The sequence below is a fragment of the Suncus etruscus genome, chromosome 9 (assembly GCF_024139225.1).
Source record: "Suncus etruscus isolate mSunEtr1 chromosome 9, mSunEtr1.pri.cur, whole genome shotgun sequence".
NCBI lineage: Eukaryota > Metazoa > Chordata > Mammalia > Eulipotyphla > Soricidae > Suncus > Suncus etruscus.
The window spans coordinates 61,111,497-61,138,322 of NC_064856.1; the positions used below are offsets into that span (position 1 = coordinate 61,111,497).

At 41.7% G+C, this 26,826-nt stretch overlaps 1 protein-coding gene across 1 annotated transcript in view; it reads right to left on the reverse strand.

The window, feature by feature from the left end:
- Window positions 1-26,826, reverse strand: part of GALNT18 (polypeptide N-acetylgalactosaminyltransferase 18) — a 345,921-nt gene that overhangs the window by 31,995 nt on the left and 287,100 nt on the right. The window contains exons 8-9 of the mRNA XM_049781017.1: window positions 21,988-22,125; window positions 15,754-15,849 (exon numbers count right to left, since the gene is read on the reverse strand). Coding sequence (XP_049636974.1) covers window positions 15,754-15,849; window positions 21,988-22,125 — 234 coding nt within the window. The remainder of the gene's footprint in view (window positions 1-15,753; window positions 15,850-21,987; window positions 22,126-26,826) is intronic.

Consider the following 26,826-nt stretch of genomic DNA (forward strand, 5'->3'; position numbering starts at 1 on the left):
TTAAAACGAATGATAAAAATAATATTAACTGTTAAACCTATAGGATCTTATAGGATGCAGACTTTGGTGCCAGAAAATAGGCCACGGGAATAATTTTTGGAAGCTGGAAAAAGGGTGACATCTTTTACATGCCTTAGCAGAACTGTATAGTGAGGGGGTAAGGCAAGCTAATTGGTACTTCAAAGAACCCATCTTTGCTATCAGCAGCCACTTTTGACAGGGCACTGTGAGAGGGAGACGAGTTCACCAAAGAACTGACTGAACATGTGAAGAACCAAGAAATGCTGGTTCTTGTAAGCCACATGGACTTTGAGATCATTTGATTTTGCAGCATAATCACACTCTGAACAAATGGATATAACCATTTTGTGACACTCTCACCAATGAATGCCACAAAAATAGAATCATAAAAATGAGATATATGCTTTTAAGGAAAAGTACAAAGAACCCAGCAAATATTTACTCAAGGGATTAAGTCTATTAAAGGAGGTGGAGCGGCAGATAGGAGATGGGTTCTGTCCAGTCAGCCTCAGTCACTGCTAGCTCTCCTTATGTGTTGAGTTAAATGACTATAGACTCCTTACCCACCCATTCAATATCTTATATTACTCATCTGTAAAAAGCAGGAGATTATCCCAGTGCTTACTGCATAGTGTTTGGTAACTGTGAAACTCAGTACTGGTTAGTGCTGGCCTGATGTTCCTGCCACGTTTTTCTCTCACCATTTAATTCCAAGATACCATGCTTGTTTTACAAGTAAGTGTCTATTCCAATCTACCACTTGACATGTTACATATGCAAATATGTTTGCTGAATATGTAATAATCTATTCCAGAGACTCAAATACAGCTCAGAAATCCACCAGGCTCTGCCAACGTTCCTGTTTCATATATTCTATGTTCTCTCTTTAGTTCTTTGTCCATATGTGGACTGGACACTGATCCCCATAATAGATTTGGCATGTGTGAGGCTTCATTCTTATTTGGCTTCCCAAAGCAATAAGAAAGGGGAGACTCAATTCCTAGCTGGCACACCACAAAATTCTCACTAAATTATGAGTTTTGAATGTTCCCAGGAAGGGTGTGTGTGTGTGTGTGTGTGTGTGTGTGTTTAACAGATATTTAACATATGGCCAACAGGGATCTGGACTCTCCAGCAATCTCAGTGATTAGGAAGATGGAGGAAAGAGCCTGGCAATAAAACCTACAGGTTAAGATTCTACAGGGAGAAGTTAACTCAAGTAATGGGCTGCGTGTGGATAAAATATTGGTGCTTGATTTTAATTTACAAATATAAATCTCTCTATTTAACCTGCTCCAGCAGCTTCCCCCTCCATATCTTCCTCTTCTAGTAAGAATATAACCTACTTCACTGACCAAAAAAATCCAGTTCCTGTCTTTCATGAGTGGGAAAAATATCAGATCATAGTGGGTTCCACTTTGATGAAGAAAGTAATAAGAATTTGCTAGAATCCCTCTTCTTGCCATGTCATAAGATGTTCTTGATAAATATGTTTGCATGAATAAGTGAAAAATGGCTCATTACATGACTATTATATAACATTGACATGAGAAGGTTTAGTATTATACAATGGTCATTTTCCCAGTCTTATATGTGAACTACTTTACAATATGACTTTGTAGCTCCTCTTTTCAAAGATGGAGTCTTTCTTTCCTCTTTGAGTCTGGGTGTGACTACTCAAAGTTCTGGAAAATTTTATTTCCACAGCAAATGTGCCCCAAGAAGACCCCTGAGAAGCACTTAGTTGTGCTTGCTGTCCATGGAAACCCCATCGGTGTCCTCACTTTCTGCAGCCTGGACAGGTGTGCTGAATAGTGAAATGCACAAGTCCCTCAATTCTCTTCACTCCAGCTTCCCAAAGTCAGCTCACAGAAGGCACTTAATTCAACCACCTCCAGAGGTCAGAGATGTCGTGAACCCAGTGGATCCCAGCAAAAAGAACCTCCCAGATCATCCAAATTACTGAAGCACAGATGCTAGAGCTAAATAAATGGATGAGTTTCAGGTGAGTTTTTTTATGTGGCAGAAAGACATATTGATCCAAGTAGCTTGTTATACAGGTATAAAAGCCTATGCAAAACATATGATATGATACTCAACGAATTACTGTTTCTTTATTTTCACCTCTTCATTGAATAAAATAAAAACTATGCTCTTATTGATGACACTATTATGATACTATTATAATTAAAATATTAATATTAAATAGAATGATAATATTTTTCATTATATAAACTTTTAGGAATGGTAAGTGCTTTACAAATATATATTTTATTATTCAAAATAACCCTGAATAAAGGGCTGGGAGTATTATTGTCTCCGTTGATGGTTGAGAAAGAACCAGAGACTAAAACAGTGATAGCATGTAATGGAACCAAGAACAGGAGTAATGGATGAAACTGGACCCATAGCCGAGCACTCACCAATATCATATCCTGCTGTTTTGTTTGGGGAGTTCCTAAGTGTTTCTCAGAAGACCTAAGGACCTCCATTATTTGCAGTGAGCTATGCAGCAACAATTCAGTGCAAGAGCCCAAGGATGTGAGCTCAGATCCTGCAGAGCAGGGTATTATCTGGGTAATGCCAGTAGTGCTTTGGAAGTTGATGCTCTGTATTAAGCACAAAACAAAGGGACCAAGAGTGACTGCAGCACTAGAAGTGCAAGGAGATGAATTTTCTTCCTTGGAAGCTGCCACATTTTCCACTCCTCTTCCCAAGTCCCATAGCACCTAAACAGGTACATAAGAGGTAATCTCATTGTCCTTATAAGATTTCTTATCCTCACTAGACACCAAGATGAACTCTGCTATTTTTGCTCATTGATCTTCCCTGGCTCGTCCTTCCTCCTAAGCCTTCTGTTCAATCTTCTCAAACTACCTCTCAAACTCCCAGTATCTTTCATGGTCAGTCATTTCATTTATTTTTTAAATAATATTTTATTAAAACACCTTGATTACAAACATGATTGTGTTGCATTTCAGTCATGTAAAGAACACCCCCCCATCACCAATGCAACATTATCATCACCAATAAGGACAGTCATTTCTAACCAAAAGGATCATCTCTCATCCCTACAAAATAGCTCTTATTGGGAGTTCCTATCATTCTCGTGGGCTTCAAATATGTTGCTGATGTGGTCAGGGACACAAGATGTAACTGAAAATTCTGCTGCATTTATGCTGCACTTCCAGTCTGGATGAAAACAGATCTTCCCTCTTACTAAAATACTAGGTAGCAGATACCTTCATGGCCCCTTTCATTTTTCCCCACAAAGCACTTCCCATGAAGTCAGTTTATCCATACAGGTCAAACTTTCTCTATATTCATAGGACAATACTGTAGAGTCCCTCTGCATGAAAGACCAGTCTAATGAAAGCAGAAAAGGTCATCAGCATGCTCTGCCAGTTGCCTAGACCAGACTCAAGCTCAGTTCCCGCTCCCAGGACTATTTTATTGGGGTTGCCTCTCTTTACCTCCCTTTTCACAGCCACCCATTATTCTTGATTATTCAACTCTCTTATCTACAATCTCTGCTCATAACCAAACCAGGTCTTTTTAGAACTATTATATTTTTATTCTTTTGCATTCTACTTCCTCTTGGTTTCTCTACATTCTTTGAAAAGTTATATTCACCTTCTCTCAATTACCCCTTTCCAAAAGTCTCAAGTCTTTAGTTCCTCATCCTTTCTTTTTCTGCCATTCCCATCATGTAAACTCCACCTAGATGTACTCATGAGCTCTTTTTTTTTAATCTTCTTTTTTTTTTTTTTTTTTTTTTTTTTGGTTTTTTGGGCCACACCCGGTGACGCTCAGGGGTTACTCCTGGCTATGCGCTCAGAAGTCGCTCCTGGCTTGGGGGACCATATGGGACGCCGGGGGATCGAACCGCGGTCCGTCTCCTAGGCTAGCGCAGGTAAGGCAGGCACCTTACCTCGAGCGCCACCGCCCGGCCCCTCATGAGCTCTTTTTAACCCTCTTTCTTGAACACTGTGTGGTATCCAAGATGTATCAAAGAGCTAAGCAAATGAGGTGCATCACCAATCCCAAGCTTCCACCTCACCACCTTGCCTTTCCCCACAAGCAGTGACCAGAAGACCTAGGGAACCCATTGGCAATTTTTGGTCAACTGGGCTGTCAGTTTAATGGAAGATCCCACAGACAAGATGTTGCTAGGATCTTGCAATCCACAGAAACCTGACTACCCCAGTAGTAGAGGGACCTTCAAGGCTAGACCTGATGATACTCAGAGGCCTCCAGGGCTGCACACAGTAAATTTGAGGGTGTCACTGATGTTGGGTATTGAACCCAGACAGGTATATGCTAAGTACCATTATGTCATCATTCAGTCCCTCTAGTATTTCTCTGAAAGCCTGCTCTGACTCAGATTCATCCCTTCATCATGGTTTCACAATCTCCTGTATTCTCAAATATAAACCCTTCAGCATTTCTTGCAAGGCTTCCAACAATCCTGTGTCTCCAGAATTCCACTTCCATTCTACCCTCAGCCCCAGAGGAAGAATTTCCTATCCTGTACTTGAGGACCTCCTCCTATCTTGTACTTAACCCTGTTTCCCTTGCTCCTCATCTATTTCACCCCTTTCTCTACTGACTTCTTTCTTTCAATCTCAAACGCACTCTTTTATTGCTACCTTAAAGGCCAATCAGAACACACACCATCTCTCAATCTTTTCCCACTCCAATCTAGATTTTCCTTCTCATCCATGCACAGCAAATTCAGCAAAAGAAGATGCATCTATACATATAGACTCCTCCCCACTCTTTTCTCATCCAGCTGCAATCTCCCCTGATACTGTGTCCTCTCAACCATCCCACTGCTGAGTGAATGGCTCCCTGGGACAGAGTGACAGTCCTCATTTTGACAGAGAAGATGCAGGACAAACCTTGTCAACCCAGAACCCTCTCACAGATCAAGAAAATCCACACTGGCCCAGTCTACTTTGTACTCATTTGTTCCAATGCTTCAACTTCCCCAATTTTAATCACTCCTTTATTTCATATCTATCTGTTAAGCACTTATAATGCCCCAGGCAAATAAGATTGAGTGGCTCTGAGCCACCCCAGCGTCCTGAGGACGCTAAAGATACTGCAGAGACATAAATGTGTTCTGGAGACCAGTTCTATAAGAATTAAGACCAGCAATTCCCTTTCTCCTGCAGAAAAAAATGTTATGAAATTTTCTTTTTAAGCGTGTCCTTCACCCAAGTCAACCTCCACTCCCACACGTGTTCCTGCATTTAATAGTGCATTTTTTTAGCAAGAAAAAAAAATAAAGCTGTTCTGGTGATTGATTTAGAGGGCCAGTGCTGCTTAAATTCTCAGTATATTAACACTGTGCTATCTCAAGGACTCCACTAAAGCTCTATGCTGGCAGGGGCTAATGCAGAGCAGTGAACAGGTTTTAGAAAAAGCTGCTGGGACAAAGGCAGCGTGGTGACAATGGAGTTAGCTGAGAAAATCAAATATAAGAATCCATTTATGCCCATGATATATTCTGAACACATCTACTTAGGAAATTTTTTGAAACAGACAAGCATATCCTTAAGCCTCCCTGATATAAACACTATTCAGACAAACCCACTCCGTGCTACCAGCCAAATACCCAGAGCCTGTATTACAATCCTTTATCAGGTTCTCAGAAGTAGGATGCCTTTGAAAAAGCACTGGAATGCCTTAGCCCCACATGGACAGAACCATGTATTCAGTGGAACAGTCCCCCACACTGAAGAACTACTCAATAACGGCCAGTGTTGACCTCCTAAGAAACAACCATGAAGAATGGCAAAGGACTCAGGTCACTTGCAGAGGGAGGGCACTCGGCACAAAAGCAGTGGATTACTTACATGGACTCTGCCCCTTCCCCACTTCCCCACAAATGGATGCACACGGAGGCATTCAAAGACCTTCTGCGGATCAGAGCCATTTCTCTCTTGCTTGAGATGAGATACAATGAGCACTCTAATGACTAAACTCTCAGCTCCTATTCTACCTGCTCACAGCTCTGATGGTGAAACTTCCTGGAGACAGATTTTCCTAACCATCAGGTGAGATCCTGAGTTATGGGATCTCTAGGAAAGTGTGTGTCTCTCTCTGTGTGTGTGTGCTTGCACGCAGCCCTTGAAGTCAGAGGAGCCCCAACATCTCACTACAAAGCCAGGCCGAATGGAAGGCAAGCTAGCTTCCATTTGCCCTCAAAACTCCCTGTCAGAAGAAACTCTAATGGGAGAATTTTCTCACTTTTTCCCATTCTGTCCCCACACTATTGGTCTTTTCAAGGATGGCTAGGATGGAGTTAGGGCTCTGGCTCATATAAGAATATATGTCTACCATATGTGAAGACCTGAGTTTTATCCTTGGCTCAACCTGGCCTTTGGAGCACTACCAAGTGCTTTGTACTGCCAGCAATACTGGGCATGACTCTTATTAAAAATGAGGATGAAAAAAATATGATTTCTATTCCCATAAAAGAGACAAACCAAGCCTCTAACCCATGGTTCTTTTGAAAAATATGGGGCCCAGGGCTAGAGAGATAGTTAAGGAGTTAAGGCATTTGCTGATTCAGTTTGATTTCCAGTACCACACAATATTCCCTAAGTACCATTAGGAGTGACCCCTAAGCACTACTGAGTGTGGTCCCCAAATCAAGTCAAACAAAATGAAATATACAGGGTCCAGAAGTGGTTCAATGACTGCCAGACCTTCACTTTGATAAATAACAAGTAATATAGTCATGTGTTATTTAGTAAAGAAAGGCTTTACGAGATGATTCTGTTGTATGAACATCACAAAATATTGCCATGGATGGTGAAGCCAAACATGCACCTACTCCATATGCCTGAGACCACTGGTCACCACTGACTGAAACATCACTAAACAACCTTTGACTGCACCAATAGAAACAGCATTAGGAGCCATTGACTAAAGATTTAGCATACATCAGGCATAGGATCAAGTGTCTTGTACATTTTTCAATTCATCTCTTTCATTTGTCTCAAAGGTAGATAGTTAAAAAACAAAAACAACACATTTTAATTTTATTACTTGAATGAAGAATCAGACTTCGGCGTAAGGTTGCTGAGTACAACTCTGCATCTGAGCAGGCTGCCAGGAGGAGGAGTTTGTCAGGAAACTGCCTCAACCTTCACTTACTGAAAAATTAACAACTCTATTACTGGACCCTTTTAGTAATCAGAAGTATACTGGCTACCTTCTCCAAATCAGTGGCACAACCAGAGGGTAAAATCAAGTTCCCACTGCAAGGATCTAGAGGTAGAGAAATCTATGAGTAAGGAGCTAAATTCCTGCCTAACCTTTATGATTTTGATGAAGTTTATGTGGTTAATCCAGGATGTAGGTGGTGTGTGTGAAGAAGTATCAACCCAGGATGCAGGTATAACATGAGTTTCCTATCCATCAATACCAAAAAAGGACTAAAAAGATGCAGGAAGCTATTTTAGTACTGGGGTGCTGGGAAAATAGGGTAACCCTAGATCATCTGCCCCACTCATCCCACCCAGCCTTCTTTGACTATGAGTGACACCGGCTCATATCATGAAGTACAATAGAAACTCAGGGTTATAGTATCACAGAGCTCCCCTACTATCTCAGGGACCCGAATCCCAGGTGTTCACATAATGAGTACTGGAGGCATGAATCACTATCCCATCACCAGGAGCCAGGAGCAAAACTAGCCCCTGTGTCCAAATGTATGCTTTTCCTGAAAGGTGGTCCATTTGTCACTCTGTGGAGGTCATAAATCCCCTTAAAAAGCATGGCAGACTACACTACAAAGCAATAGTTATCAAAAGAGCATGGTATTGGAATAAGGACAGACCCTCAGATCAGTGGAATAGGCTTGAATACTCAGAAAATGTTCCCCAGACATACAATCACCTAATTTTTGATAAAGGAGCAGGAAATCCTAAATGGAGCAAGGAAAGCCTCTTCAACAAGTGGTGTTGGCACAACTGGCTAGCCACTTGCAAAAAATTGAACTTAGACCCCCAGCTAACATCATGTACAAAGGTAAAATCCAAATGGATTAAAGACCTCGATATCAGACCCCAAACCATAAGATATATAGAACAACACATAGGCAAAACTCTCCAGGACATTGAGACTACAGGCATCTTCAAGGAGGAAACTGCACTCTCCAAGCAAGTGAAAGCAGAGATTAACAGATGGGAATATATTAAACTGAGAAGCTTCTGCACCTCAAAGGAAATAGTGCCCAGGATACAAGAGCCACCCACTGAGTGGGAGAAACTATTCACCCAATACCCATCAGATAAGGGGCTAATCTCCAAAATATACAAGGCACTGACAGAACTTTACAAGAAAAAAAATCTAATCCCATCAAAAAATGGGGAGAAGAAATGAACAGACACTTTGACAAAGAAGAAATACAAATGGCCAAAAGACACATGAAAAAATGCTCCACATCTCTAATCATCAGGGAGATGCAAATCAAAACAATGATGAGATACCACCTCACACCCCAGAGAATGGCACACATCACAAAGAACGAGAATAAACAGTGTTGGCGGGGATGTGGAGAGAAAGGAACTCTTATCCACTGCTGGTGGGAATGCCGTCTAGTTCAACCTTTATGGAAAGCAATATGGAGATTCCTCCAAAAACTGGAAATCGAGCTCCCATACGATCCAGCTATACCACTCCTAGGAATATACCCTAAGAACACAAAAATACAATACAAAAATCCCTTCCTTACACCTATATTCATTGCAGCACTATTTACCATAGCAAGACCCTGGAAACAACCAAGATGCCCTTCAACAGACGAATGGCTAAAGAAACTGTGGTACATATACACAATGGAATATTATGCAGCTGTCAGGAGAGATGAAGTCATGAAATTTTCCTATACATGGATGTACACAGAATCTATTATGCTGAGTGAAATAAGTCAGAGAGAGAGAGAAAAACGCAGAATGGTCTCACTCATCTATGGGTTTTAAGAAAAATGAAAGACATTCTTGCAATAATAAATTTCAGACACAAAAGAGAAAAGAGCTGGAAGTTCCAGCTCACCTCAGGAAGCTCACCACAAAGAGTGATGAGTTTAGTTAGAGAAATAACTACATTTTGAACTGTCCTAATATTGAGAATGTATGAGGGAAATGCAGAGCCTGTTTAGAGTACAGGCGGGGGTCGGTTGGGGAGGAGGGAGATTTGGGACTTGGGTGATGGGAATGTTGCACTGGTGATGGGTGGTGTTCCTTTTATTACTGAAACCCAAACACAATCATGTATGTAATCAAGGTGTTTAAATAAATAAAAAAAAAGCATGGCAGAGAGGAGTGAGAGGTGTGCAGAAAGAGCAGAGCCACTGCAGAGCCAGCCTCTGATAACCCCCTCTCTCTGGGAAGTCACAGTTACTCAGAGGTCTGTCAATAAAAGATCCAATAACCTTATCAAATGAGTTCTGAATTAAAGCCAAGCTGGAAGGGGCCACCTAGAATTCTGAATGGGGTGAAACTCCCCCACCTCAACAGTGGCCCAGGCAAGGCCTTGCACCAACATTTATCTTCATATAGGTGTCTGGCCAGTACTGCCACATGAAGGGCTCCCAAGGGCACAGTTAAACCCCATCAGAGCCAAGAAGTCAACTTGGGGAAGGCTTTTAAAACCTCCCAGCCTTTCGGTTTATTTATAGATGAAAAACAGAGACAGAGGAATCTGCCAAAGGCCACAGAAGTGACTGGTGATTTAAGTCTGTAAACCACAAAATAAAACTTTCTCAATGGTTTATGAGATGCTACTTGACAGCTCTGTAGGTGAAAGTAAGGACCCATGAGAAGCCTTGCACTACTGGCAAGGATGCAGAGATGAGGCCTCTAGTAATCCCACAGGATGCCACACTGTCCTCAGCAGATAAGCAATAAGCTATTCTTGCTTCTCACTCTCTCAGTTTGTATGCACAGATGTCTGAGCACTAAAAATAAGTCCCCCCAACCCAACAAAATCCATTTAAAATTCTATACATTTTTATTTTCCCTAAACACAATACCTGATTTAACAGGGAGTTGATCTTTGTATTAAAAATAGAACAAGTCTTTCATCTCAACTTTAATCTTTATACCTTGAGTAAAAAGAGTACTCCCTGAACATAAAGTGACAGTTTTAGTACTTCAAAAACTTAAGAAGAGATTAAAGTCTCTTTCATCTTCCTTTTACTATAGCCAAGATTTTCCCTTCCTATAAGAAATGTTTCTGTGACCCCATTCTCTGTGCCTTATACAATCTACAAGATATTAGTCGAGATGGTACAAGAAGTAAAATGCTTGCTTTGCATATGGCTAACCTTGGTTCAAATCCTTGACATGGCATATTGTACCTTGAACACTACCAGTTGTGATCCCTGAGTACAGAGCAGGCAGTAAGCCATGAGAACAGCTGTGTATGACACAAGAATTAAAAATTAAAAAAGGAGAGAAGAGGAGAAAGCAAAGAAGAAAAGGAGAAGGAAGAGAAGGAAGAAAAATAGAAGAAAAGTAGGAGGAAGAGAAGAAAGAGAAAGAGAAGGTGGAGAAGGAAGTGGAGAATGGGGAAAAGAAGGAAGAAGAGGATGAGAAGGAAGAGGAGAAGGAGAAGAGAAAGATAGGAGGAGAAAATAGGAGGGGAGGAGAAAGAGGAGAAGAAGAAAAAGAATGAAGAGGAGAAATGGAAGGAGGAGAAGGAAAAAAGAAGAGGAAGAGGAAGATGAGCAGGGAAAGTATCAGAAGGAGGAGGAAGAGCAGGAGGAAGAGGAGAAGAAGGAAAAAGAAAAAATGGAGGAGGAGATATAGGCATAAAAAAGCTCAGAATCCCTCAATCCCAGCTCTCTCTTTCACAGGTGTGCATGAAGGGAGTCTGAGGCAGCAGCAGGTTGCCTGAACTATAATAAGTACCTGCCTTCCTCTCCACTAGGATGCATCCAAGTCAGGAGCCTGGACAAAGCTGTATTTCCTCTCCCAATATGTGGCAGAAAATAATATTCTTTGATGAGTGACCAAAAAAAAAAAAGAATGAGTCAGTGAATGAGTGATTGAATAAAAAGCCTGTGCGGAGTTATCATTGTTGTATTTTTTTCATCAGAAAAAATTTTTTTCCAGGCTGTTACACTAAGTAGGGCTAATATTCTCAGTTATTTTGAAGATTACTAGAAATTTGCTGTTAAGTTGAAAAGAATAATAATATTCACCCATTAGGCAATTAGCAGTCTTCCCATCCACAGAAGGTCCCTAATTTTCTAAGTTAAATAATGCTTTCTCCTCCCTAGGACTCTCTTTAAGAACTGGGAATATCACAACTACCAGAACTAACTTGGAAAAGAAAAACCCTCCACATTAAAAGAATTTCTCAAAGGGTAAATCACAGATGAGAATTTAGCTCATATTTCTAGCCTACTCTCTTCTCTCTGAGTCCCTATGTCTTTGCATCACATGGGACAAGACTATAAGTTGCTTTACAAATCCATTGCTATCACTAGACTGAATGTATTCTTCACAGGAATGAAACTTTACCAAATATTGATCTTTATGAAAGATAACCCAGCATAGGTTTTCTGAATGAATGAAACTGAAGGAGAAACAAATTTAAACTATGGTCTCCCTTGAGATCTATCTTGGTCAGTTCTATCTTGTAGTGTGATCAAGGGAAAAGCCACTCACATTTTTGGTCATCATATTCTTTCTTCTATGCCAGAGATGGAAATGGTTTAGACAAATTTCTAAATTTTCTAAACAATTGAGTAAATAATAATTTGAGCCAGAAAGAAAGTAAGTATAGGACTTAAGGAACTTGTTTTACATGCATCTAACTCTGGTTCAAGCCCAGGCACCAAATGAGCTCCAGAAATGATACCAAAAGACAGATACAGGAATAAGCTATAACCACCATAGGATGTATCCCAACCTCCCCACCCCCACCTCCCATTTTTCGCACACAGAAAACATCTTGCTAGAAGTAGGATCAAAGGGATGTTTCCAGTCAAAGAAAATGTGAGAGAAGTAAAGCAAGTCATTTACCAGCCAACATCCAATTTCTAGTCACAGGGTTTCTCTCTGGGAGTATGTGGCTTGAACTGTTTCCTCAGAATTTCATGCTCTACAGTCTGAAGCCTAGCACTTTGTTTAGAAAGAGCCATTCTGAAGAAGAGTGGGCCTATAGATGTCTGACAGAGAGGGAAAACTTACACATACATACACACGCAGACACACACACACACACACATGAATACGATTAGTTTTTTTCACTAAGGTTTGTGTGTGTGCTTGCGTGTGTGTGTATGTGTGTGTGTGTGTGTGTGTGTGTGTGTGTGTGTGTGTGTGTGGTTTTTGGGTCACACCTGGCAGTGCTCAGGGGTTATTCCTGGCTCCAGGCTCAGAAATTGCTTCTGGCAGGCACAGGGGACCATATGAGATGCCGAATTCGAACCGATGACCTCCTGCATGAAAGGCTAACACCTTACCTCCATGCTATCTCTCCGGCCCCACGATTAGAGTTTTTAATGTTTTGTACAAAGTCAACGCAAAATGGTATCCTTCAGAGAATCATCTATACTACTAAAGGTGACATATCCTGAGCTCCCTGTTTTTTTTTATTCTCTATGTGAGCCAAAGAAATTCTTTTAAGGAGTAGTAATGCCCTTGAAACTTTCCTTGCCAGACAGCAATACTGCTCTATAGCCATTGATTATCTCCTGTGCTATTTCCAGGCTGTAAGGATGAACATTTGCCAGGACACAGCCCATATCCAGGATGACCTAGTTCTTTCTGGCTCTTCAAGCTCATTGTGAAGGCCAGACCCAACAAATTCATGCTATGACCCAGTCTGTCTATGTTCCTGTTCTGGGAAATGTGTCTGATCTGAAGCTGGTCTCATACCTCCTTACCTCTGAACACTGAGTCTATGTATTTGGGTGGTTTCCAGTACAATCCAATTACATGATTTGAGTGACTTTGGAGAGACTTTGGAGATGGGTAGGGAGATTCAAGTCTTTTTCAAATTTCTGTTGCCCTGTATCTAAGATCAATTTACAAAACATCAGGGTGAAGTATCTGCTATGTGGTTAAAGTTCTTTTGGAAAAGAGGAGGGCTGGAAGTTACAGCCCACTTCATGAACCTCACCACAAAGAGTAATGAGTTTAGTTAGAGAAATGACTACATTGTGAACTATCCTACCAATAAGAATGTATGAGGGAAATAGAAAGCCTGTGCAGAGTACAGGTGGGGGCGGGGTGGGGAGGAGGGAGAATTGGGATATTGGTGGTGGAATGTTGCACTGATGATGGGGGGTGTCCTCTTATATGACTGAAACCCACCCACAATCATGTTTGTAACCAAGGTGTTTAAATAAAATATTATAAAAAAATAAAGTTCTTTTGGAGATGGCTGATAAGTCCAAATCCCTCACCCCTATCCCCCAGTATCATCTTTGCATTAGGGACTCAGGGACTGAGACACATACTCTGTAAACATTCAACTTGAGTTCATTTCTGGGTACTACAGGGTCCTCTGAAAGTCACTGACTACAAACCTGAAGACCCTGAGTACTGCTAGGTGTGGCTCTAGAGGCCCCCAGTATTGCTGTGGTGATCTAGGAAATCCTTGGGCCCTTGCTTTCAACCATTGGCAAGGTTGGCTAAGAATTATCAGTGAGGTACAGGAGCCTCCTGAGTATACTTTGGAGACCCTTCCAATAAATAAAAATTTATTTCAGCATGTCTTTGCTTTTCTTTTGGGAAAAAAATGATTTTTCTGGTATAGCTATGCTGAAAAAAAATCCCAGATCATGTTAAGGTTAAATGAAGTCCTAAGTATAGATTTCTGATTTGACAGGATTAGTTCTCTTAAAAAGACCCCTAGGGAATAGGTACATTTTCTCCCAACCTGCCTCACAAGGACACAAAGGGAAGGTGATTATCTGCAAGGATCATCAGGAGAAGGGCTCCCATTAGATACAAAGCAGTCAGCCCTGGGATTTTACACTTCCTAACTCAACCACAGTGAGAAAATAAATGTCTGCTGTGAAGCCACCAGGCTGGAGGCATTTTGTTCCAGGTCCAAGTGGCCTAGTGCAGGCAGTGTCTACTAAAGTGAACAAATGTTAGCTCTATGACTCACAGACATGACTCCCAGGAATAAATCCCCATGCAATGAGCAGATATGTGCACCAAAGGGTTCATAGCAGCAGTATTAATAACACTCCCAAACTGGTAATAGCCCAAGTGTTCATCCATAGTAGAACATATAGCATCTATGGCCTATTCATAAAGTAGAATGCTACAAAATAATGAAAGTGAATGAATTGCAACTGCATACAGCAGCATGTATACTTTACACATAGGAAAACAGGATAACACCAATAGTAGAAACAGATACTTTAGAGTAGACATTCCCATACTTACTTGGTCTCTTTCTCCCTTTCTAGAAAATAAATCGTTCTATGTCCTTCTGGAAGTCTATGTTTTATAAATGAGCAAACGAAAAGTGCTTCTCTAAGCTATTATTGCCTTGTATCTCCCAACCTGGATCATTCCTGGGAACAATACTGTCCACTCTGGGACACAGAGTTCTATGTTCTACTTATGGCACATTCAAAGTTAGGCAGTAATGCTCTTCTTTATTCAAGTGCTAGTTACATGGGTATGTTTGTTCTAAGAGTTCCTGAATTTGTAGGCTTATCATTTGTCTATTTAGTATATATTATATGTCAACCAAAGTTTATATATGGAGAGTTACTCACAAAAGTGCTATCACTTGTAATAATAAAGAAGACTATACTACCTGTTGTAGGACAGTATATGCTCCTGACCTTTGGTGACCAGTAAAGAAAGGGTTGTAGCAGTTCAGACTGTAGGAAGGACAAGGTGGCAGAGATCACAATGGACAATCTTGAGAAATCTCAATGATGTACTCAAGGTGACACAAGCCATTGTGTGTTTAGGCAGATAATGCCTTTTTAAATATTGGGTGGCAGCGCACAAATATATATATATTTAATATCTAAATATCCTTTTTAATCACTTTGTACCTAGAAAAGTATGATAAAAATCATTTCTAAACATGCTGTTATTAATTCCAACAGGCCAGTTGATAGCATTCGTAGTTAATGATTGACCATTGTACTGTGCAGAATAAATCACTTTCCTTGACCATGCCTTGATATCCTCTTAAATATCTGAAATGTAGACTATGGGTGGGGTATTGTGATGATAACATTTTATAGGCATTTTCCTTAAAGGATGTCATGGTGATGTGCTTCAGCCCCAGCTCTGATCTCAGAGCAGAGCTTGAGACTGTGGAATGGTAGTCAAAAGGGTCTGTGAGATGTGAAGGAACTTGAGGAACTCAGTGAGATCCCTCCTTCAAAGGAATCACAGGCTGCAGACCTGTACTGTAATTTATCCTTGGTCATTTCAAAGGAGGCAAGGGTTCCTCTAGAGAAACTCTTAACTCCCTTCACTCTCTATACCAGTGGATCCTCACAGCTTAGCATCCTCTCCCCCAGATCCCTTTCTGTCAAGATGGGAAGATTCTTAACGTAAAGCCCCTGGGCTTGGAAAGATTGTGTTGGCTTGGTCTTTGGTTATCCCACTCCATCTCTCTCTCTCTGTCTCTCTCTCTCTGTCTCTCTCTCTGTCTCTCTCTCTGTCTCTCTCTCTATCTCTCTCTCTCTTTCTCTCACACACACATTTTTGAATGACTCACCTGGGGTGTCATGCCATGGCAGATGTACAGGATAGGAACATTCTCTGTTTCTGGGCCCTGATCAAGACACAGATCTGTCTTCAAAGAGTTCTGCAGCTGAACATCAGAGGAGGGATGATCACACCAAAAATAAAGTGACAGAAAATAAATGTATTAGCTCAAGTAAATTAAGATTCTACTAAGACGGCCTCCATTTTTAAAAACAACCCAAGATCCTGATAATACTAAGGAAAGCAATAAGCAGAAGCTTCTGCAAAGAGGAATTAATGGGGCTGAAGGAAGGATCTGTCTCCTTAAACTGCAAGGTAGTTTGGGGGTTGAGACCATGTGTACAATCCCACACACCAGATGGATCTAGAGGTTTTTATTCTCACTGTTTTCACTAGGTTTGTGCAACATTTGTTAAGTGAAGTTTTTATTCTTGAAGAGTGGACAGCATGCTAGCTGTTTTCAGGATGGGGTACCCTCTGGAATCAGGTCCTTTCTGCTTCTCAAAGAAGCAGCAATGGTTGGCCAGGTCCAGAGTCCCTATGGTGGTCCAGTAGCTGAGAGACCACCACAGTTGAATATTTCACAGGTGAGTAAGAATAGGTAAGTGTGAAAACAGAAGATAGGTATTCCTTACCCTCATCTACAGGCAACCTACAGAATCAATGTCTAATCAATGTCTGGATATTCTAAACTAATCTGAACCAAGGATTTCCATGTCCTGGCAAGAAAACCAATATCTAGGGTCCCATTCTGACTTAAATCCAATTAGAGCTAACAGAAAGATTGACTAAGAGTCCACATTTCCCACTTCTAGAAAACTAGTCATTTCTTTTCTTTCCCTCTCCCCTTTAATACTTCTCTCTCTAGAACATTGCCATCTCCTCCCCCTCTTATTTTAGGAATCTAGATATGAGATAAATGATGGACTATAGAGTTGTGAAAGTCATTTAAATTGGGAAGAAGGGTGAGAGGAAGTATAAGCTGGTGTCATTAGAGACAAGGAGATTTCTACCCCCCCCACTTGTGACTTTTGGACCTTCTTGGCTTGAGTGTTCATGGAAGCTGTATTTCAGTTATTGTACTCATAAGACAGTAGTGACCTTTTCCCCTCAATTTTACTTGAACTAGTTTCAGTAGCTCATAAAAATCACTACACTTGTGTAGAACTGCAGACTGAAACTGGAATCTAGGGAAGATGAGGCTCTAAGCACAGGAGGGACTTCTCTCTGGGGGAGAGAGAAGGGAAAGGTCAGACAGTTGCTAAGCTAGTGGCTGTGGAAGACAATGAACCCAAGTAAGAGGTGAAGCGATAACAGATGCAGAGGGACACCTTTGCATGCAGTGTGTCCTCCTGCTCTGGACAGGGGAAAAGGAACAATATCACATGTTTTTCTCTGTAATTTCTTTTTCTCTTTTTTAGTTTCAGTGACTGCAACTAAATCTTACATTGACAGTTTGGAAAGTCTAAAGCATAAGAACATGTGAAAGGTCCCTCTACAGGGACAACTGCATGTTCTATTGTAATGCCTTGCTTGTCTGGTTGGAAGGCACATATTCAAGCACACACAGGACTTCTTCTATAGCCACAGTGAGTGCCTGTCCCATCAGAAGCCCAGGAAGCAAGTATAAAAAAGCACTTTCAACTGGTGCTGCAAAGAGAAAGGTCTAGAGAACTCTGATATCACCGCTGGTCTCTACTGGGTGCTCAGAATGGCCTGAGGGTGGGGAGAGAGTGAGGGTTGCCTTTTGCTCTGTGGCATTTCTTCCCTATTGAGCAGGTGGCCACTTGATGCAGTTGGAAAGGGTAGGCTGGCATGGAATCCAGGCTCCAGCTGCGATGTCTTGGACAAAGCCTTACTTCTCTCTAAAATAGGGATAATAATAGTGCCTACCTCAAAGGGTGTTATGAGAATTAAGTTAAAATGTCTACAAATGCTTAGCACAGACAGGCCTAGTAACTGCAGTAATTGTTAGCTGCTATGATGATTGTCACAATCCTCTTGAAAGCCTTTTAGGGACAATGGTTTTTATTATTTCATGTATGTGCTGGGTATCATGTAAAGAAAGGCCTTTCATTGTGTTGTTTCACTGGATTCTCAGAATAACCCAGTCAGGTCTGGAATGTTCGCTTTCCTAAGGATAAAAAAATAAATGCGTATAACAGGCTCTACCCCCCCTCTCTGTGCCGTGCTTCCCACTGTGTGGACCCTTCCCTTTTGCTGTCCTCTGTTCAGCCTCTCTTTTCTTGATTAACTATTTGTCTTTTATTTATTTTGAGACTTCAGATACATTTCCTAACCCACATCTCAGAGGGTCTTTGCCTCGATAGCACTTTCATCTCTCCCACCACAGCTTCCAGTACATTTTCTTCTTGCTTCCTCACTGCTCCCTGTCTCTTAGTTTCCAGACTAAGTCCTAATCTTTCTCACTGTTTATGGCACAGGCCAGTCCTGGCACATAATGGACAGTAAACACCAATGGAATGAATGAGGAAAGAAAATGAGCAAACAAATGGCATCATTGTTGGATAAGTGGCAGAGTCAGACTCTGTCTCCAAAGTTCCAGATCTTTCCATTTTATAAATGGTAACAATACCATTTATAAAGATAGTAAAGGTATCCCATGAAATGTTATAACTTCAGTCTTCAAGGTTTCACAGAATATCAAGGGTATACAAAGATGTAGTGTCAAGGATACACAAAGATGTAGCAAAGCTAACACTCAAATGCCACACCTGTGGGGATATAGCTCAGTGGTAGAGAGCATTTGAGTACAGAAGCCACGTCTGTTTCAGAAACTGTTCCATTGCTCTGCCAGAGTTGGGCTTCATTCAAAGATCCTTTCTCCCAGTTATGGAGTGGATAGTACCAAGAAGATCACCCTTCCCATTTACCAGGGTCAAAGACCCTTCTGCCTGCAGAAATTATTCATGGGATCTAATAGTGGATTACTTTTGGATTTGACTCTGACCTGACTGAGAATGCAAGAAAGTTCTTTGACCTGGGTGATGTAGCTTGGGTAGAAGTCGTGTGGGAGTAGGAAAGAAAAAAAAAAAAACAAGATTAAAAAAACTATCCCCAAGAAGATATCTGATCTCTTTATTTTAGTACAAAAATAATCAGCAGGAAGGATGACTCAGCCTCCACAAATCCTCTTGCTCTTCCGGCTTCACTTTGCATTGCCCTCCCTATTGCCCCCATTAAGAATTCCTTACACTGCCAACAAGTGAACATGCCTCTGTTCTGAGACCAGACAGTCACAGAGGAGGCAGGCAGGAGGGAAAGCTGACCAAGCCCTGAGCAGTGGCAGGGAAGATTAGTGTGGAGGGGTCAGATCTCTGCTCATCTCCAAGAGGAATAACATCACTCCCACTTTCAGAAAAATGAGGGATAGATTTCCAGCATGGTAGCATGAAAATGGTGCCATCTATACTCAGGCAGCTGTAGACTACAATCTTATATATGCCACATACTATTTCACCAACCCAAGGTTTCAAGAGACAGTGACAAAAGGCAAAAGGCATAAGGGTAAACTTGCCATACATAGTCATAAATGAAACGGTTCCCTTGAAAGATAAGTATGCCTTTAGGTAAGACTCAGAGTTTGGGAATAATCATTTTTATAGAGCTACAATAGCAGAGAACACATCAATCAATAATGGCTAAGGAGTGGACATGGCCTACTATGAGCAGAAAGTGGAGACACAGGTAGCAACCATGCCCTCAGACTGATTCTGAGGAGGTACAGGGGACTGATGGGCACAACATGAGTCAAGGTATTTCACCGGATCTGGAATAGTTAGATAGTGCTAGCTGAGAAACGTTTTTATTTTGTTTTGTTTTGTTTTTTGGGGGGGGACCACACCAGTGATGCTCAGAGGTTACTCCTGCCTATGTGCTCAGAAATTGCTCCTGGCTTGGGAGACCATATGGGATGCCAGGGGATCCAACTGTGGTCCGTCTTAGGCTAGAGCCAGCCATATTGCTCCACACCACTGCTCTGGCCCCTAGCTGAGAAACTTTTTGACAAAAAATTATATTGGCCTGAGAGTAGCCATTGGGTCATTCTCAGGTCATGTTAACCTGATGACATGCTGCCATCATCAGATGAGAATGTCACCTCTTGTGTTAGGGATCTCTTGTGGGAATATATTCACCCTCCTACCAGCTGACCACCAGGACTACAAAGGTTGGTTGGGAGAATGTGTGGTATCCTATGATGCCAGTTCAGTCTCCTTTAGACAGATTAGCATTAGGCGAACCATTAAAACACTGAGTCCGATCTTTAGCTGGGCCACAATATTCCTGCTGAGGAAGCAGGTCTGGTCTTCAACTCAGTTCTAGCCATGGGTCTTCAACAAAAGAGACTTCAGATTTTCCTTCATATTTTCATTGTAAGATACTGAAAAGTTGGAACACTCTCCAAAGGAAAGAGCATTATCAAAAACTCGGAATTTTTTTTTTATCATTTCACTGTAGATTACCTGTGTAGACATCAGTAAGTCCTTTTGCCTGCATTTTTCCCTGAGAATTTAACTTTTAGCAGAATTTTTTATAGCTAACATATTAAGAAGTTGGAGGAGACAGAGAGATATTAAAGCAGGTAGAGTGCTTGCCTTGCCTGAAGTTGACTTAGGTTTCATCCCAGCATCATATATAGTCTCCTAGCACTGCCAGGTGTAATTTCTGCCAAGGAGTAACCCCTGAGCATCACCAGTTGTGGCCCCAAAATCAAAAACAAACAAAAAGAAACTGAGGTTGCACATGTCTCAAGATGCTTGCCAGAAAGTAGCCTGGTCAAAATCAGAATAAGATCTGTAGATAGTGAAATACAACTCAGTTATAAAGGGATGACTTGCTGCTGTATAGAAGATGGGTAAATTTAGCAGACTTTATGAAATGAAACCAGCCAGAGAAAATGAGACACACTATATGCTTTATGCTGTGTGATACAGAAAGAAACAAAAAATTGAGTGGACAAAGCAATTAAAGTCAGACTTTAAGAACAAAATGACTGCTACAAGAAAGAAAGAGGAAGGGAGGAGAGGGAGTCAGCAAAACAAGTTCAATTGTATGGTATTGAATGAAAATAGGCTTTGGGGGGCTAAGAATAATGTAGTTATAAAAATGACTATATATTAGCTTGCACCTCTGAAACCTGCGTCATGTTGTAACCAATATTGCTTCACTGACTTTTTTTTAGAATTACTTTATTTAAAAAGCATGAATCACATAGTTGACATAGTTGACCATAATACATTTGCTTCCAGATAATGAGAGCAAAGTTATTTAAAAAAAAGAAAAAAAGGGATACATGAAAGAAAAATTAAAAATAAGTACAAGTGAAAGCAAATTTGTGAAAATCATTGTATGTTCAATTAGGTTTAATAAGCTCTTGTTGCTGGCTGACCATTTGTTTCCAAATATTAAGTAAGCACAGCAACACATTGACATCTAAACCAGTGTGTTCCTATGGGGATAATAGCTCAAACAAATGAAGTTGTCTATGAATTCAAAGCACTATTACTAATACTGAGGCTTTTGTGGGGCATGTTGTCAGATGCCAAGTCTCCTAGAAGTAGTAGAATGTGGGATGGTGGTGGCAAGAAGAAAGGCTCATCACTCACTCCAAATAAAGCCCTGGTGGTATCAGCCCAAATACTGGCATACCTGGAATTTTGTCAGATTGGTGTTTCTACAGAGAATTATAGAAGTGGGGGTGAAGCAGGACCATAGGCACTGACTTTTTTTTTAAATTGTGTTTTAGCTAAGAACTAGGTCCATTTTTATCCAAACCCTGTCTCTACCTTTCCACTTCACTGCCCAGCAGGTGCTGCTTTGGCACATCTCACAGCAATACTCAGTGTCTCTTGGATGCTCTAGGCTCAAGAAGGCAGTTTCTCAAACTGCATCCAAGAGGCTGCACTGGGGAGTGAAGACATGACCCTTCCTCAGGTGGCAGAGCGATGAGGGGTCAGGGAGCTGCAAAAGTACCTCAGGCACTTGAGCCACAGGCAGCTGGTGGTTAAACTAATTTGAAAGTCTTACCTAAACTGCAGGTTTGGATATGCAGGTAGAAGTGGAGCTGAAATGACCTGGAGGCTAAAGAAGAGATGATGCACCTCTCTCATGGGAACAGAGGTATTTGTACTGGAAGAAAAAGGACTCTAATAGCAGCCAGCCTCCTGTTCAATGTAAGCCCCCCTTCCCATCCCTGAATGAAGCCTCGGGGTTGGCTACTTACCATCCCATAGGCAATGATGTCTGTGTACATTCTCATCTCTGGGTAAACGCTGACCAGGTACCAACGAAAGGTCTTGCACTGCAGCTGTTTTCTCAGAGCCTTCCTGGCAGTGATGTCCCCAATATCGATTCCTGAGTCCTGCATGGGAATACAGATCCAGAAATGCAGCCAATGCTAGGGCATGGCTTCTCCCCTCGACTCTGCCTTTCAGCTTTCCTTGGAGCATAGATGAATGGGCCATATGGAAACACAAACCCTGCATGTTTCACCTGTTCTTAACCTCATCAACATTCTCCTCATTTGAAATTAGAAATACCAAGACAGTGTTGATGGAGAGGGGTACAGAGGAGAGATAATCCAAATCTTTAAGGACAGAGACACAAAGACACTGAAAATAGAAAATATAGAAAAATGCCAATTCTATCCCCATATTCATATTGGAAAAGGAAATTTTTTAGCACAAAAGTCTAGGTTCTGTCCTACATGAAGCCTGCATAGTAATATAAAATTAAAACTTGTGAGGTACTAGTACATAATCTTTATCTTACAGATGAGATTCAATGGCCTCTTTGCTATCTTTCATAAAGTCCCACAGCTAATGAAAAGTGGAGTTGGAATATGAATCCAATCTACTTGGGTCTGGAGTTTGCCCTTTTACCTTACCCTGTTCTTTTGGGAAAGCCTGCCAATATACCTCCTAAGATCTTCCTTCCTTCCTTCCTTCCTTCCTTCCTTCCTTCCTTCCTTCCTTCCTTCCTTCCTTCCTTCCTTCCTTCCTTCCTTCCTTCCTTCCTTCCTTCCTTCCTTCCTTCCTTCCTCCTTCCTTCCTTCCTTCCTTCCTCCCTCCCTCCCTCCCTTCCTTCCTTCCTTCCTCCCTTCCTTCCTTCCTTCCCTCCCTCCTTCCCTACCTCCCACTTCCTTTCTTCCTTCCTACCTACCTTCCTTCCTTTCTTCCTTCCTACTTTCTTCCTTCCTACCTTCCTTCTTCCCTACCTTCCTTCTTCCCTCCCTCCCCTCTCTTCTCTCCCTCTTTCCCTCCCTCCCACTTCCTTCCTTCCTTCCCTCCCTCCCACTTCCTTCCTTCCCTCCCTCCCTACCTCCCACTTCCTTCCTTCCTTCCTACCTTCCTTCCTTCCTTTCTTCCTTCCTTCCTTCCTTCCTTCCTTCCTTCCTTCCTTCCTTCCTTCCTTTCTTCCTTCCTTTCTTCCTTCCTACCTTCCTTCTTCCCTCCCTTCCCTCTCTTTTTCTCTCCCTATTTCCCTCCCTCCCACTTCCTTCCCTCCCTCCCTCCCTCTTCCTTCCTTCCTTCCTACCTTCCTTCCTTCCTTTCTTCCTTCCTACCTTCTTCCTTTCTACCTTCCTTCTTCCCTCCCTCCCCTCTCTTCTTCTCTCCCTCTTTCCCTCCCTCCCCCTCTTCCTCCCTGGGGCTAGGGACCACCCTGGACTATGTTCAGGGACCACTCCTAGAAATGTGCAGGGGACCATATGTGGTACCTGGTATTGAACCTGAGTCAATCTAGAGCAAGGCAAACACCTTAACCCCTATATAATCTCTCTAGCCTCAAACAGATTTTCTTTGAGTGTGTGTGTGTGGGGGGGGGAATATCGTGTCCCAGGTATCAAAACATTGGTCCATGAATCACATGGTTGTTGCAAGTAAGGAATGGAAATAGACACAAATATGCCCATGAGGGAGGGAGAGAGAAGCCCCCATCCTACTCGTGGTATAGGAGCACAGTGGGCATGAGAGTCCCTGTGCCTGCAAACCTGAAGAGGGTACAGATTTAGCTGGAAAGAGTCGAGAATGGTAAGGGTTCCTTGAAGCTGAGAATCAAAAAATGAAGCCAAGGAGCCATGTGGCTTCTCCTGAACACTCTGGAATGGAGAAGTGAAAGAGGGAAGTGAAGCCATTTCCACTGGCTCTTTGGATCAGGCCTTGCATGGGTGAAGTCCCTGGTTCCCTGGTCAGCTCTCACAATGAAATTAAGGAGTAGGGCAGGCAATGAATCTGTCACACTGAGATCTGAAAGCATTGAGAAAAGTCTCCTCAATAGTTGCAACATGTCCCTGATTAAAATCAAAGCCAGACCATACCATCAGACAATAAGGGTTCTCTTAGCAGCAAATATAAGCACACAGTGGAAGAATCCAGGACTTGCTCCCGGTGCAGCAGGAGAGTTTGTATTCCAGACTTCTAGAGTGCATTTTCAGCAAAGTCCAAAATCTTTGGAGCACTTTCTGAGGACCTCATGAATGATTGGTCTGTTCCATGACTCTGCCAGCATCCTTCCAATCATTACTAGGCCTTTCTTTGCTGCATCCTTGCTTCCTCACCATTAGAGAACATGTTTGACTTCTGTGTGCTCTCTCGCCCACAAGGTGCTGAGCAGTATTGATGAGCCAGAGTTAAGCAAATGTTTATGAAACAGTGAGACAGCAACTGACAGAAGTGTACCTTATTTCTGCCTGCCTCTCTCTCTGCAGAAACTATTTTTTGTTTATTTTAATGTTAAACTATTTAAACTAAATGTTAAACTATTTAAATGTCTCTGCACTTTACATACATGTTATTTGTCTGAATCATGCATCCCCCCAGCCCTTCATGTTCTATTTTTTATATGAAGAACAAGTCTCGGGCTTTGTTTTCAGGCCCAGCAGCAAAGGAGGCATCACTTTTTGGATGCAGCAGTGCTAGAGGCCTCCTAGCTCAAACCCCTGTCTTGGGGAAGGGAGTCTGAGGTACCAGAAATGGGATTTTGGACCTTTATGTATGAGGCAAGTTTTCTCCCACTTTAGCTCTCTGACGGAACCCTGTCTCCTCCTCTGGTCGGGGAGCACTAGTGGAATCTGTTTCAGCAACCAATCTGCTTTTCTTAAAAGTTTGGATTCCTAGGGGCAAACATTCTATACTGAGAACTAACAGGATGTCCATCTCCGAGGAAAGCTAATTAAAGCAAGACAGCTGTGATCTCTCCAGAGCCCATCTCGATTTCAACTTGACGAAACTTAAGAGTCAAAGCTTTTCTCAGCTTGTCTCTTAGTATCATCTTCCTTTCCTCTTCCTCTCTGTAACTTGACATTTGCCATTCCATTTTTACAGTCTGGCTTTCTGTCCCGTGGCCTTACTGAAAATTGCATTAACCTCTTTTTCAGAGCAAGAGAAGAAGTTGAAAAGCAAATGAACTCTTCAAAAAAAAAAAAGGTCACAAGGTCCTATTACTAGAAAATAATGCATGTATTCCCCCCAACCCAATGTATTCCACAACTCCCGCCAAATGCTTAATGTATAGGTTGAACAGTAGCCTTCCCCCAATATGTGTCCACCCATATCCTCTACACAAGACCTTCTTTGGAAAGTTGGTCTTTGTAGATATTTTGAGATGAAATTCTTCTGGATTTGGGTGAACCTAAAGCCAATGACTGGCATCTTTATATGAAAAAGAAGAAGAGGTCCATACAGAAACAAGCAGAGGAGTATATGTGAAGACCGAGGCACAGTTGAAAGAACTGCCAGGAATTTCTGGAACATATCCTGCAGTCAGGCAGGATATTTCTAGGAGCATTTTGAAATGGCAGGGCCATGCCTGCATCTTGGTTTGGGTACTTGCTCTTGCCATAAGCAAGAGAAACACATTCTTGTTTTAAGCCACCTGATTTGTGGTAACTTGTTTGGGCAAACTCAGGAAACAAACATGCTTAGCCACATATAACATAGTCTAATGTTGCTGCCAGCATGTACAGTCACACACAGGATGTTTGGAGTCATAGCATATGAAGAATGACTGCAAAAAAAAGCTTGGTTAATTTCTGGGATCCAGCTTCTATTTGAGCAAAATAAAGCAGAAGCTGATCTACATACAGTTCCTGCATCGTTTAAGAAAATATTGATGCTTTTCTGCAGGAGGATTTTCTGTTTGTGGGTAAGCACATTTATTTTCAATTAACATAGAAAATCTACAAGTTATCGAAGCTCTCTCCAGCCTTTCACAAGTTTGGAACTGACTTTAGTTTAAAATAAATCCAGTATAGTTCCTTGAAGACTCAGAGAAAATAGCAATGAAGGCCTGAAGGCCTAGCCAGGGCATTTGAAGGCCAAGGCAGGAAGGTATAGCACATGGAACATCATCAACAAAAAGATCCAGGTCTTTACCTATATTGAATTTTTAATTTTGAATGCTACTTACAGCCAGGATGAGATAGTTCCATCTCTACATCTACAGTTGTGGTGATGCAGACTAAAGGATGAGACAGACAACAGATGGGTTTATTACTGAGTAAAAGATACTAGAAGGTCACCACATCCAAAGGAGGGGAGAAAAGTCCTGAGAGGGAGACAGTAACCTCTATGTTTACTCATACTTCTTTTTCATTTTCTCTTTACTAGCACCTACTATTTACCAGGTACTGAGAAGTCACTGCACATACAAGGATGAGAAATCAAAAGAGAGTCTGGAAGATCCAGATTAGTTACAAACTCCAAACATGGTGGGACACATGAAATGAAGTGAGGATGGTAGAGTGGTTCTTGGTCCTTTGTGAAGTTTGGCATGGGGAAGTTGGTGGAAAGAAGTAATAAGCAATCAACAAGAGCTTCCTGGAGTAGGTCATACAAATGATAAATTTGGGAAGATAAGCATAATGAGCTAAACTAATGTTACTCAAACCTGGCTGCTCCCAGCCAACACCTAGAGAGCTGCTTAAAGATGTCAGCAACACTACACCTACTTATCAGAATTTCTGAGAATGATTCTGTATGAAATCAGTATGAAAATAAAACTCTTCATGTGATTCTGATGAAACAGATCTGAAGATGTACTCGTAGGAGCCTCTCACCTAGGG